Consider the following 15,780-nt stretch of genomic DNA (forward strand, 5'->3'; position numbering starts at 1 on the left):
ACAGCCACTTCTTCCTGTCACCTAGTAACTTTTTAATAGCCAACATCAATTCAGAGTTTCTCAGCTACAGCTTGGTTTGTGAAATACAGTACTCTTAAAATTTCTGTTTAGTCTGGAAATTCTAAACAGTGCAGTAGCCTGAACCAAGGACAACAACTTGTGGAAGTGTTTGAGCAGAAAAAAAAAATGTAGTAGCATATTCTGAACATTAAATGGATATGGCTAAAAGTAAGATTACACCTGCAGGGAAATCAGGACAAGCGATAGGAAAAATCTGTTACCTGAACTTGCTAGCAAGAGACGTGCTTTTGAAAAGTGACCTGGATAAAGAAGGTATGGAGGAGTATGTGCTTAGACTGAGCTCTTTAGCAAAAGAGCTGAGCAGATCTCTCAGCCAGCAGCTGGAGAATGTTACAGAAATTATTCAAGAAACCTGCCACTTGCTGAGTGCTGTCCATGATAAACACAAGGAATTGACTTGAAGTCCAGACAAGTATGGAAGGACTTAGCTGTAAGCAGACAGACTGGGTATATTAGACTGAATTCTTCTGTCTGATGAGGCTGGGCGGCCCTAATTTTCATTTGTTAGTATTTCAGTTGGTAATTCGTTAGACCAAATTAATTCATGTTGCCACAGTTGTATCACACTGGTTTTGAGTCCATTCCATGAGATTCAATATGAGACTCATAATTCTCATCATGTGACCAAAAAATGTATAAAAGTAAAACTAACTAAACAGAATTGTTCAAAGTTTTATGTACACTATACTTTAGTGGGGTTGTCTTGACTGGACACCAGATGCCTACCAGTAACTTACTCCCTCTTCAACAGGAAAAGGAAAGATAGAAAAAATCCTGGGTTGATATAGAGAAAATCACTTAAAATTACCATCATCGGCAAAATAGACTCAACTTAGGGAAAAAAATTAATTTGATTTATTGTCAATTTAAATAGATTTGGATAGTGAGAAGCAAAGGTAAAAAATTGAAGCAAGATCTTTCCTCCAACCTTTCTTTTTCCCACGCTCAACTTCACTCCTTCATTCCTAATTCCTTTACCTCCCCCCTTCTTGAGGAGGGCAGGGCAATGGCAAATGGGCAGTCAGTCCATAATAGTTCCCTCTACACTCCTTCCTGCTTACTCTTTCCTTGCTTTGCTGTGGGTCCTTCCCATGGTCTGCAGTTCCTGTCAGGAAAAATTGGATACTAAACAGACTGCAGTTCCTTCAGGGAATATCTACTTTCCTTGGCATAGGGTCCTCCCCAGGCTGCAGGATATCTGCTCCAGTCTGGTCTCCCATGGACTGCAAAGGAAGCTCTGCCCCATGTCTGCAGTACCTCCTCTTCCATCTTCTCTGACTTTGTTGTTTGAAGGGCTGGTTCTCACACGTTTTTCCTCAGTCCTCACTTTTCTTTGGTGTTCTTGTACTTTCTTAAATATCTTCACAGGAGCTTTGCTCTGTGCTAAGTTCAGTCCTGCAGTAGGTGGACATCAACATCTTAACATTTATCAAAGAAGAAAAAACTAACATTTCTGTCTGAGGTCTATCAGCATTAAACCTCAAAAGAAGAGTATCCAACAGCCAAGGGAGGTGATTCTCCCTGTCTACTCCCCCCTTGTGAGACCTCACCTGGAGTGTTACATAAAGGTCTGGAGTCCCCAGCACAAGGACATGGACCTGTTGGAACAGGTCTGGAGGAAGGCCATGAAGAAGATCAGAGGGATCAGAGCATCTCTCCTTTTAAGAGAGGTTGAGAGAGATGGGGTTGTTCATGCTGAAGAAGACAAGGCTCTGGGGATACCTTGCTGCAGCCTTCTAATTCCTAAAAAGGTCTTTTAAAAAGAGGGAGAGTGATTTTTTTTACACAGACACTATCACCTATAGTGGTAGTCCGGGAGGGAACAGTTTTAAACTAAAAGAGGAGAGATTTAGATTAAATATTAGATTAGGAAGAAATTCTTTACTCAGAGAGTAATAACACACAGGAAGAGGGAGAAAAAGGCAGAGAACTTGTGGATGTTCCATTCCTCAAAGTGTTCAAGGCCAGGTTGGATGAGGCTTTGAGCAGCCTGGTCTAGCTGATGTCTCTGCCCATGACAGGAAGGAAGGTTGGAAAGAACCTTAAAGATCATCTCGTTCCAATCCAAACCATTCTATCCTTCTATGATGATTCTATAATGCAAAAAGATAGAAGGAAAGAGATTACAGACAGAAATGTTTATCTATGCTTCTGTTTCTGAGTCTTTGGCCTACAGGTTTATAAAATCTGTAATAATAAAACATTTTTGTTTAAAAAGTCTCCTCCTAGGCTCCAGACAAGCTAGCTGTCCTGTTGACCTCATAGTTTATGTGATTTTTTTTTAATTCTCTTTTTATCAGGTTTCCAAGAATCATTCTCCTTCCAAAAAGCTGCTATTCCTCACCTGACAGATTCCCTTAAAACAGTCAGCAAAGATGTTTGGAGACAGTTGCATATAAACTACCTCTGTGTTCTAAAGCCGTGTTATCAAACATCAGAAAAAGCATAGAAAGCAAAGTGTTAGAAAAGTGATGGGGGAGGGAAAAACACAAAAGAAGATTTATTTTGAGGTTAACCTTGTAACTGAATGCAAAAAGTGTCTTTCCCTGTGACACAATCAGATGGTATACTGTTAAAAGGCCATATCTTTTCTTGCCCATATTAGAAAAGTCACATTTACAGCATAGGAAAATGCCATTGTTTTGAATTACCCTGTTATCTTCAAATTTGATTTTAGGAAGGTTTAAAGAGCTGTACAATTTGTTTGAGGGTTTTTTTATTTGGTTTAGAAAATGCAAAATTCAGGGAGGATATGTAAATGTTGGCAGTTTTGTCTAAGCTTGAACTTTGCCTAACAGTGAAACTGGGAAGTGGTCTTTTACAACCTCTTCTGCAAAAAAAGCTCTGTTATTTCCAATCATTTTGTTTTATTTCTCAGTCCTTTTAAACTATTTAGAATTTCTTCACTACTGTAAAAGTGTCTCTGGAAAAAGAGTAAAATAGTATTTTCCTTTAAACTACCAGTGTAAACAATATTTTAAAAATGTATTTGCTTCTTTTTTATTTTTTTTCCCAAATATAGTCAAAATATAATAAGTCACTTGGGAACTGAGGAAATATTAGAAAGGAATAACTTTTAGACCTAGTTAAATAAGCAAAAAGCTATTCTGAACTGTACTCTTTGTAGATTTAAATTAATCAGGTGCAAATAGAGATGTGAGTTCTATCTAGATCACATAATGTCACTCATTGATATGTGATGACATTCTTAATAAAATTATTTTCCAAATGGAAAACCTTGAAGTATTGATTTACCTCATATGACATTTTTAAAAAAGTGAATGTAAGTCAAAGGCTTCCTGTAAGACTTGTATCAGCCCTTTCTGTTTTCCTTCCCTTGTGTGTCTCTGCACACTGTAAGTAGACACCACACCATACTTTGTTGTGCTCTTTTCTTATTTGTGTTGACTTTCATGAGATTTAACCTGCAAAACAAAGTTCTCCAGGATCTCATGCAGCAAACAGAAATAAGCTGAAAATTTTCTGAGGTTTGCAATATATCTAACTAATGAAGATACCACTCCAATTATAGAGGTTGACAGCATAACATGAGGGAAGAGCTCTAAATAATACATTTGAAATCCTTGCAGAGAATATCTGGAATAATTTCTAAAAAAAGTTTTAAGATAAGGAAAATGAGGGATCATAAAATATGTAAGTTAAAATCTTACATGAATGGTGCACAGTGATTGCGTGCTTTTTGTGCATTTTTCCTTCGCAAAGTGATTTTAGTTATATGCAAGGGCAACATTCACCATCCCTATAACTGGGTATTGGAAACTGCTGAGCTTCAGTATTATATGCAGGCTGGTGATTTTATGTTATCATCTATTCTTCATAGCAAAAACTCAGAGTTGTTAAGGTTGAGTATAAAATTAGGTCCGTGTATATTAGCTTTGCTAGAGACCCACACATTAGAATCTTGCAGGATTCAGTTTTAGGAAATACAAGTTTGAGTTTTAAAGATCTTCCCAAATTGATTTGACTGTTATTTATCAATGCCATGATTTGGATTGATTGTCATTAAGAATTTAGCTAGTGTCTGATCATTAGAAAGGTGTTCATTACAGTTGCCAGAGTAAATCTTTGACAAATACGCAGTTGTTCTTAGACAAGTACAGACATGTACTTGTCTATATTCAGTCCTTAAGAAATTGACTCCAGCTGAAAAGCCAGGAAATACAGTGTGATTCATGTATTGAATGGCACTATGGGATCATGTGGAATTCAATAAGTACTCATATAAAGTTTTCACATTTTCATCTAGCTTTTATAGCAAAATTTAATTGGTTATTTATTTTTTGCCTCAGAGTACAATGGAATTATAGATTATCTGCTGAAAGTGAACGATTATTTCATAAATACAATCTCACACCTTCAAGAGTCAGAAAATAAATTTTATGCTGCAAGCTGCAGACAAGATGGTGATTCTCAGAACCAGACTGGTCAAAATGCTTCTAAAGAAACTGATGTGCATTGTTAGGAAGGAGAAGCAACAGACTCTGTGGAAGCATCTCCCAGTCCCAGTCAGCAATTCCAAAGAACTCCTTCCGTGAACAAGATGGAAAGTGAAAATGTTAATCAAACCCACACGAGTGAAATTAAAACTGTAGGAAAAGTTGCATCATAAGCTGAAAACAAATCTGCTCAAGAACAGGACACTAGTAAAGAATCTCCAACGGAAAAGGAAGATGGTGAACACCGACTACCAATCATCTCTTTTACAGAGAAAAAAAGAGTACAATGGAAAGGATAAACTTCATGGAGGTAGCTCTGTTACTGAAAAGCCTCCAGAACTGGCTTTTCAGGATGCTCTTACAAGGAATGAGGAAGACATTCTGTCTGGGACATTGGAAGACATTTATGACAGAACCATGACAGATAGTTTTGAACAGGATAAAAAGGAAGAAGTCAGGGACTCTTTAAAAGGGTTAGAAAGTTAAGAGCACAGACTGACAGAGAAAATGGAAGGCAGTAAAATGGAATCAAATGATGAGATTTTTAGTAATTACCTAAGTACCTTCACATCTTCAGTACAAACCTATGATCTTACCTCTGTGAATCCTTCTGTGAGTGATTCAGAAGTAGTAAAAAAATCTAGGTACTGGACAAACAAAGAGTAAGCACATATTCTTCCTTTTTTTAGGGATAGATGTACCTAATTATTGCTTATTAACTTATAACATGTGTGTGCAGAAATGCAATATCTGAACTGAACTGAACAGCTTCTGGTCATGCAAATAACAGCAGTTTACAGTTTAAACATGCGCAGTGAAGATCTTTCCCTCTAGTCTAAAGTAAACTCTAAGTTTCTATTTGCATAATTTTTTTTATGCCGGAGAGGGACTGAGTCACAGCCAATAAACTTAATAATCCTCAAATTGTTGGAAATTAGTAAGAAAGGACTACAATTCATCAGTTTTACAGTAATTTGTAAGCTGTTCTGAAACAGGTAAAAAAATTCATTATTTTCTCATTTATTCATAAACATGTTTTTCTGAATTATGTTTTTATGCTTCTTTGTAGCACATCATTACATTGAAGTATTTAATTAAAAATACAAGACACTATCCCACTCAAAAGACAAAGTTTTTTGGGTTTTTTTATAGATTTCTAGTCAAAGAGAGTGGTAAAAATAAACAGGAAACAGCTTGTGCTATTAAAGCCCCTGTAATTTTTCTGGAGAATCTGAAGTGTAATATACTCAATGGCACTAGTTCCTTGGCAGTGGATGATTCTGAGGAGCTGGTCAGCAATGTCATCAGTATTGAATGCTATGATTATGAAAAACTGCTTTTCTCTATCAACATTGCAATCCCATTTACATCATGCTTCAGAGGAAATTATCGGGAGATTATGGTGAAGGTGACTGATGTGAACTTTCAGTCAAACTACTTAACTCCTATTTCTTTGCAAAGATACCAAGGAAACCATAAGGTGGATAACTCTCATCAAAACATTGTAAAAGCATTATTTCAGGTTCCCAGTTAAGTCTCTCTGGAGTTTTTCAAGTAAAGTTGTCAATATTAAATCATATTGCCCATTATGTGTGGTAAAACAGAACTTTTCTTCCTACTTTCTCAAAAATGAATTCTATTTGAAAACTAGTATTTAATAACATTCTTTTTTTCACTTACAATGTTAAGTATGTGCTTGATCCCACAATATTAATGGTTGAGTAATGTTTCATGATTTTTGTAAATAAGTGCAATGCATTGCATTATTCGATAAAAGTAAAACTTAGGGGGAATTACCTTTAGATCACAACAAAGTAACACAATTCCATGTGTATAAGTACAAACTCCATATCAAAGGAACACAGGATGGTTCTCTTCTTTTGTTGTTGCATTGGTCAACAACATCCAGTCTACAACTCATCAATTCAATTCATCACCCAGTCTACAAGTTTATTTCATTTCACCCCAATCATACACTGGAATATTAATGACATCACATAATGACTAGAGATCACCAAGTACTTGGGCATGCAGGTGGCAATAATATTCAATTTATTTTCATTTTATACTTTGCTCCATAAAGAATGTTGCCTTCTCAAAATGCTTATCCACTGTGAAACACAACTTCTTTTCCTTCCAACACTCTAACCCCACATTCTCTTTATCCAGGAGGGCTTTGTAGAAGTAAAAATTCATCATCTGGGTGTTTTTTCTGTGTTGTCATGCTTAAAGAAGGAAACATTTACTGTTCCAAAGGTAGGACTCTTACAAAAGCTGAGTGTGGATTCTCGAATCTCTTTCTGTTACCATCCAGAAGCATTCAGTTCTCCAGCACCTATGCAGTTAAAGGTAAGCTTGAAATATGTGATACTTGTTCCATAAGCCTGTTATCTGATCAGTTCTGAAGTGAGTATGCCAATGATGTTAAAGTGCAATCTCTTCCAGTATCAGAAGTCTACGAAAAGGGGTGGCAGTTTCACATCCTGTACACGCAAATTTCCTGTCAGCTTTGTTAAAACCACATGTCAGGGATATCTTTAGCTAAAAAGAAGATCTATCTACCTTTGTTCAATATAGTTCAGAAAATACAGTAGTTTTCAATAAAGATGTGTCATCTCAAACTTTTATTTTTTGGCCCAGTTGTCGAGTTAATGGAACCATTTTTCTCACATGACCTTCATCCTTGGTGCCAGCAAGTGCAACAGAAGGTTTTATCATGTTTTAGTCTAAGGCTGAGCATAATCTCAAATTTTGCTTCAGTTATAATACATTTCTCCCTTTTCCATAAAAATGTTAATTTGGAAGTAGGGAGAAACTAAAATTATGGAAAAATCCAGATTGGAAAAATCCAGATTACAAAAATCTCATAGATTTTTCAAAATCTGAGGAAGGTCATGAGTTTCAAAATATTTTAGTCAATAAAAGTTCCAGGTTTTGATAACTTTCAAGCATTTTTCTGTGCTTTCTATAAAGTGCTCGTACTTGGATAAGGTTGTTCTTGGGTTAAAGAGAGGAGTCTGATTCTTCTGTGATAGCCTATCGAACTCCAAAAGATAACCAATTTCTAAAAAAATCAGGCATGTAATGGAAGGTTGGGGGTTTTTTGCTAGTTGATTGTACAATTTCTTTCTGCATTTAGATTCAGCCAATTGAGCGATCGATGGTTTCAGCATTGAAAGCAAGGCATGATATGTACCACTCAGTGATATCTACGAGTGCACTGGTTCATGTCCAGCATCCTTCACCCAACCTTTTAACAGCTCAGTCACTATTACTCTACTCTGTCCTCCAAACCCAGAAAAAAAAAGGCAAGGAAATGACAGAACATGCAAGAGCCATTAGTGTTACAGTAAAGAGGGTTGCTGCAGCTTACCATCCTTGGTATGAACCTCACCTCAAATTCACCATTTCTTAAAACATCAAAATCAATTATTTTAACAGTTGTTGGTTAATAATTTCTTGGATTAAAAATGTGTTTGTTCCTTAATATAGACTGCAATACTTAGGAGCACTGTAAGAAACACTAGAGCAAACCCTAAAAATTCCATGCACTAGTTTCACCAGAAAAATTAATACAGTATTTGATGTATATTCTTTAAATATGCTGACCACTACATTTCTAGCAGAAGTCAGAATGAAGACAGTGTGAGGTTTTTTCAGCAAGAAATACTCAGGCATTTTCAACAAAGTTAGACACAGAACATGAAGAACAGACATGTCTTAAAGCTGCTGTGTTCATAACACACTAAGTTCATTTGAGTCTGACCTTTGAATTTTCTGATCTCTACTTCTACACATTCCAATGGTTACCAGAATCGAAACGCACGGCACAATGGTTTATAGTAGGTCAGTTTTATGGTAACTAGTAGGTCAGTTTTACGGTAACTAGTAGGTCAGTTTTACGCACTAGATAAAGGTCCAGATTTTTCCAAAGTACGCAGTACAAAACTTCTAAAACACAGACTTTTTGGCATGTCTTAAAAAAACATTAAAACATTGGGAGTCCCAAAGAAAACCAAGATAATCTCTAAGTTTCAGCTGTTTCTGGAGAACTGGAAAAAAAAAAAATCTCTTCATAATTATATCATTCACATACTCTGGAGTATAGTTCCGGATACAGATTTTAAGCAAGGTGGGTAAACCAGAAAAAGTCATCAAGGAAAGCAGAGGGGAAAACAGCTACAAATACAAGCTTACTCTTTTGGAAGAACTATTTTTTATGTTATTTTTTTTATAATTACTTAGCTTTCCAGGGCTGTGAGCACTTCTGTGAGAAGAAGTGGGGAGAATCTCAGTGATATTTTGAAATTATTAGGTCATGGAAACAAAGAAGAGGGGTGGAAGGTGTTTTATGATGTTATTGTCCAGAATGCACAGAATGGGCTTGTATCATTTGAACTAAATGAGCATTCAGAAAGGTGATGTATGAATAATTTAACAAAATTTTATTTATGGAAATATTTACTTACGCGTTTACAAATCAGTGGAAATTTGTAGTGCTAAGAAATCATACCTTTTTAACCATGAACTTGTTTTTTCTTCCACTTTAAAGTATAGGATCATTTATATTTGTTGCTCATAAAAAGAAAAAACCCAACATTTTCATTTATGTAATGTGCACAGTGTAGAACATAGAAAACTCTAAACAGGAAATGCAGATATCACTCTTAATTGGAAAATGTGATTTAGTTCTCTAACTACAAAATCATACTTTTTTAAAAAATTCTTATTAGGAAATATTCTCTTGCTTTCATGTAAAATTCATATATATTTGAAATCAGACATACACAGTCAACATACTCTACACAAAAAAAGCAAGCAAATTTCCACTTTTTCTTCTGTTGGAAACAAGGATAAAAAGAAGGTAGCAAAAGCTTCTTGGAGACTGAGCCCCATATTATTTTTAAGAATAAATTATTAGCAGTTGATAAAATTACATAAGATAAAGCTATTTAATTTAATTTTCTTCCTTTTTTTTTTAGTTTTTTTTCTTAATACAGCTTTGTGGTCATTCACCTTTCATTCCTTTTGGAAAACACATATCTTCTCCTCTTTGCTCAGGCTCTGGAAAAAGCTCTTCATAGCACGATGACTAATGTGATACTGTATCAGAAAAGAGAAAACCCATACTAAACAGTAGTTTTGCTGTCTGCATCCAAAGAATTGACCAATGAAATTCAAAATCTCCAGGAGGAGGGTTGTTTTGGTTCCCCAGAACCTATACAGCAGTTCCCATTAAGAGAAGGAGAGCAGATTCATTTTAGATTCAGAGGAAATATTTCTGCTTCAGGTAAGGCATTTAATTCATGCATCTGTATGAACATTATCAATTATCTCAGCTACTAAAAAATGCTGTATGGGAACACTGTTAGTCTGAGGTTACATTTGGTTATTTCAGTGTTTTATTGCTTGTCAAAAAAAGAAACATGGAACTTAATGGGAAACTGCTTCAACTGAAAAGAAAATGTAGTACCCAAACGAATTCCTGAGCAATGTGCTCTGGGTGACCCTGCTTTGAGCAGGAGAGCTGGACAAGATGATCTTTAGAGATCTCCTAAACCCCTGCCATTCTGTGAAACCTGGTCCCTCAGAAATACATGGTATTTTATGAATTATTTCCAAAGGACAGGTTTCTGTCACTGTTTTATCTGTGTAAATTCACTCAGAGTGAGCAAGAAATCCAAGGCAAAATGTTGCCTGTTATGAGCTGCACTGTGAATCGAGGTGATGAGAGAGAGTGTTTTGCCATTTGCATTAGCGGCAGAGAAAATTCCATGCAGTGGCTGCCACCATTCAGAGGCTTGCTTAAAGGGAAAAGAGATAAGAACTCTCAGAAAGGTTTTCACCAAAATTGCATATAGGCTCTCCTGTCTTAGATTGAACATATAAATATGTATTTGGCCCTCTGAACATTTTGTACACAAACTCTCCCATTGAAAACTGCATTAACCCTAAAGAAAGGAACATTCTTCAAAAAGAGAAGTCTCCAGCCCCCAAGAAATGCCTGCTCATATATGCAAAGGATAGTCTATACACGTGTCAAATAAATGGATTTAGAAATCCTAGAAATGCATCTACCCCTCTGCTGCCATTCATTTTGTTGTTACAGACAGACATCCATCCTAAATAACCAGAAGGCATATACTTCTAATTCCATTCACAACACCCTTTTATTTTTATTCTTCTCTGTGTTATGTACATACCTCCTTTTGTGTTCCTTGCTTTTCAACTTGTAGCACTGCCTTCTCCACTTACTCTTTAACCAACTATTAAAGGGCTAAGACAGCTGGCTATGAAAATATGTCTACTACTGAAGCAGGCTGAACTCAAATGTTCAGTAAAGTAATAATAATGATAAAGAGCAACCAAGGAATGTGATTATGTGATTACCTTTATGTGATTACCTTTACTTGAATTATTTTAGATGCCATGCATCTGAATACAGGGTGAAAAAAAAAGTTTTTTTTAATTTTATTGTATGAACTGCAGAAAATGGAGAAGACTTTGGGAAAGTCTACAGACTGATTTTTCATTCACAAATAAAACCCAGGCTGGAGCTCCAAATTAAAGAAGTGGATGAATTTGGTAACTACAGTTCACCTCATTACAAAGGAACAGCACTGTTTTATAAAATTACCAGAGAGATGATAACAAAGAAATGGGAGCAAAACTTACCAAATGGTGAATATCAACACCAGTCTCCACTGTGCAAATTAGCATTAACATTACCAAAGGTGGGTTTCTCACTTGATATTAGAGACATTTCCCTTTTTCCCTTACCATTAAAAGGATCTTGGTATGATTTTTGATTTACAGATACACACAGGAGTCACTGATGGAGTTCTGATCCATCATCAATTGTACAAATATTCTCAGAATTTCTCTTAGCTGTAGGGAGGGAACCGTATCTAAGTATAAGCATAGAAAAATTTCTAGCAGAAAATTTTCACCCATCTACTCTCCCCAGCTGATATGGCACTGTGAAATTATTACTGAAGTTTCAGTTACATCATTCTTGTTTCAGTGTCTTGGAAGCACAGAATTGCAAATTACTGGATCATTAAAGGGTTTGTGTAACCTGTCTTCCACCTATCACCTGATTATTCTATTATTCCTGATTACCCTCTGCAGTACAGCCATGTGAGCAATTATTTTCACCTCTGGTGAAAACTAATGCTACATAAATCAGTCTTTAATATTCCTGCAATGAAATCTCATTGTAAACTTTTCAAAGAGCCTACATACCAGCACCCTATACTGCACTAAACTAGTTGCATACAAGTTGCATACATTTTAATATCAAAATATGTACAGAAACACTTGGTCTAAATTTCTGGTGACAAACAGTAGGATATCTCTCTTTTTGAATTTAATTGATTTCACACTTTTCTCAACAAAATGATTTTTATCCAGATGATAGTTAAAAGCATCTGGAATCCCTGATTTTGGTTGTGACAAAGACAGATGGAATCTTTTTAAGGCAACCATTCTGACTCCTATATTTTCACTCATTTCTGTAAAATGTCCACCTGAATTTCTTTTGTAGAGAAGGCAGTAACTGTACGATCATAAGCCATTTTTTATACGTATGTGACTGCATTAGCCACTTACAAATATATTGCTGACAGTGGTCAAAATAATGGGTTTTTACTTTGTATGCAAACATTCACATGAGTTTTTGCTTTAAACGTATGTTTTTTACAGAAGTAATCTGATTTTCACTAATATTCCTGTTTATGGTGCTTTCATTTCTTCAGCAACAGAAAACACTTGTTGCTCTAATCTATTATTTTTGACACAAATCAGATATAGTGCATTAGGTTCTGATGTTAGGTCTGTGTGTGCATATCTATTGATTTCAAAGATTTTGTATTTATGTGACACTGGGCTAAGGAGTTAAAAGATTAATTTCTCCTTTTCTATGTGTCCTGTTTGATTAATTTCTCCTGTTTCTATGTGTCCTGATGACTAGAGTCTGGTCATGTCTGAAAGGTCCATTTGACAGAGCACATCAGTGTTACTGTCTGGGAATGCTTTGCAAAAATAGATTGCCGTAATACATACAGACATTATGAAATTACTATTCTGCTGAAGTTTTATGTCTAATGATTGTCTAACAGCAGAATAGCATGTTATCCCCTGCTTCAGAAAGGCAGCTACTTGGCTAATTGCAGGGCCTTCCAGACTAGAAAACTGCTTTGACTGCTGAGAGTATTTTACTTAAGCTGACAATCAGAATAGCAGAACCACATGCCAGTGCAGCTGAACCGTGGGTGAATTTAGCACTTCACCACAGACACTTTATCTTTAAAGGCAATTTAATGTTTTAGATCTAATGCATTGTATATTATTACACTATTTCTAGACAATACTAATTTTCAATTCTTATAATTTTTACTACTATTTTAACATTAAGTAGCATAAATGGTTCAGATTAAAGTCAATGCATGGGTAATTGAGTTCATCTACAATAACTTTGAAGATCTAATACAGACCTTTGACGTGCTAAATTCTCATTAATGAATTAAAATAAATTTAAATATAAATGCATAATTAAACAAAGCCAAAGAAAGCTTAGAAGAAAAGCAATGCCCCCTTCTGGAAGAGCTTTATATTCCCTTTATTCTGAGACGTTTTTATCCATGTCGTTCTATCTTCACACTGGGGTACACCCAATGACAGAACTTCTGTTGAAGCATGCAAAACGAGGCAGATTCCAATCATAGAATCATAAAATAATTTGGGTAGGAAGGGTCACCTAGTCCAATCCCCAAGATCTCAAGAGCAGTAGAGGACAGGATGGTTTTGCACTGCCATGTAGTGCGTAGTGTGTGCATCCTGTGCACACTGAAATCACCTCCCAGGATGACTGCATACAGACCTGATGAAAAGTTGTTTAATTCACAATAGGTAATGTTTATGAATGTATTGACCTTATGACTGTGCAGCTCAGTACATCTGAGACACTCCAAATATTGAGCAATATTTAAAATCTGTATTATAGAAGTGATTAAGGTCAGCTTCATAATGCTCAGTATATCAGAAAGAAAAGGAGAATAATTTTTTCCAGTCAGAGTTTCATGCTCGTAATTCACAAACGAAAAGCAGAAGATCAGAGAATAAACTTCAGGCAAATCTCCTCAGGAGAGCTGTGCATAAACAGCCAGGTAATACAACTGAATGTGTGTGACAAAAATAACATGGGTACTAAAAAAGGGTAATTTCATTTTTATACAAAAATAAATCTGAATTTCACTTCATACAAACGAATCTCTTTTTGTGCTCAATGCTTATGTAAGTAGTTTCTTGATCTGTACGTAGTAGGAAACAACACTAAAGCCCAGAAGACTTTCACCTTTCTCAGCTATAGGAAAAACAGGACAAAGTATTTTTTCTCTCTCTCCAATGTTTAGAGGAAGAAAGAGGAAGAACTTTGTACTTTCTAATGGAACTTGTCATTTGAATTTTGGTGATTTTTCATGATGTTTTATTAAAAGTTGAGCTATGTAAAATTAATAACTATAGCTACAAATATAGTATGTTTACCTGACGTAACAACAGCTACTGCATACCTAAAAATTGTTCTTTTCTTTGAAAGAAAGGCAAAGTTAATGCAGTATTCAAAATTAGAATCTTTAGCATCTACAAAGGTTCTATACAGATTTTCTATACCCCCAGTTTCCATACATCAGTTATGGCAAAATGCTATTAATCAAACGTAAAATTGCATGAAGGATGAACTTTTTAGAAGAGATAATAAGCATATTTGATGGATGCAAATATTATTAATTTCTTTATTTTAATAGCTATACACTGTTTTATACCTGCTGATGATGTTAATTGGTTTTCAATAATGACAAAAATCTTCCATGTAAGTAGAACAAATGTTAAATGCTAAGATTTAAATCCCCAATGAATTTACTGCAATCCACTCCCAAATCATATGCCTCACCTTTTACTCATTTAGTAATTTCTCTTTCCTCAACACATTTTCTTAAATAGCATGAAAAATTGATCAACCATCCACGAATCACAAAAATAATTTTTTCTGATCATCAGGTAAGAAAACAACCAATAAAATAACATAAATATAAAACATAAATAAGTTTATATATCTATATATATATTTTTTTTAACAAAACATAAATAAGAGCTGTACTTGCTATTTTTTTTAAATGCCAAGATTTGTTTCAGCTGTAATGACACTTTCAAAAGCCATATTCCAGGAGGAAATAGTTAATGTGTTAAGAGATAGTCAAAGAAACAAAGATCTGTTTAGCAGGAAATGCAAAAGCTCTTGTAAGATACTGTTATGATGGGATGCTTGAACAGCATACAATTTTCTGTGTAAGGAAATTCAGTTTGTACTGGAAAGCTCCAGTATAACTGATGAATCAGTTACTGTAAATATTGAAACCCATTTATTTTATTGCTAACTTTCTCCATTCAGTTCCAAAAATTATAGGTCTTTGCTGAATCTGCTCTTGACTAAATTCATTTCATATCGCAGTGCAGTTACCAAAAATGGCATTGGAAATGAGATGGGATGATGTTTCCACCAAAGTAAAAAACAAACCCTATTTAGTTGGAGAGTTTACCCACTGAGCCTCCAGCTTTAAAGAGCTTTTCAAAAAAAAGGAAGATTTATTCTTATTTCACTAATTTTTGCCCTTCAGAGGCCCTACGGGACAATTTGCTGCTTTGGCTTGCAGAAGAGCTTGCAGAAGATAATACATCATTGTTTGCTTTATGTTTACCTGTTTGACGGAGCATACTTCAGCTTGTTAGGCTGAAGTGCCCTGATAATTTAACACACCAGTTCTATGAGCTGCTTTGCTGGTGGAAAAAGACCCTTCCAAGGTCAGCTGATAAACGGCTATTATCTGTCTATATCCTGTCTCGCTATTTGCAGAAGAGTGGCAGAAGTGATCTTTCAGAAGAACTTCATTTAAAGTGGCAAAATAAGGTGTTCACTTGATAGAATCTCTGGCCACTCACATCCCAATTTCACTTGTTGAAGGGTATGAATATTTCTATGACACTTCTGGGTGAACAAGTGACAGGGATATCAGTTAGGATAAGGCTATTTATTTGTTACTTTGCAACCTCTACTAAAGCAAAGTATAATAGCAATGTCCTTGTTTGATAAAAGTGAACATTTCTTATGTTGAAAACATAGTATGAATAATTATAGACTGATCTGCATAGATTTCTGAGGACTTTAGCTGTTTTCGCATGCCAT

General features: G+C 35.3%; 1 protein-coding gene across 1 annotated transcript; it reads left to right on the plus strand.

Moving 5' to 3' along the window:
- The first annotated feature begins 212 nt into the window (after window positions 1–212).
- Window positions 213–15,516, plus strand: DTHD1 (death domain containing 1). The gene is given in 13 exon segments (XM_032109204.1): window positions 213–486; window positions 4,389–4,810; window positions 4,812–5,200; window positions 5,691–6,018; window positions 6,708–6,887; window positions 7,678–7,780; window positions 7,783–7,855; window positions 7,857–7,919; window positions 8,792–8,956; window positions 9,539–9,828; window positions 11,028–11,272; window positions 14,541–14,597; window positions 15,217–15,516. Coding segments are annotated over 13 exon segments (2,889 nt in total).
- The last annotated feature ends 264 nt before the right edge of the window (window positions 15,517–15,780 follow it).

Source organism: Corvus moneduloides, chromosome 5, assembly GCF_009650955.1.
Source record: "Corvus moneduloides isolate bCorMon1 chromosome 5, bCorMon1.pri, whole genome shotgun sequence".
Lineage (NCBI taxonomy): Eukaryota > Metazoa > Chordata > Aves > Passeriformes > Corvidae > Corvus > Corvus moneduloides.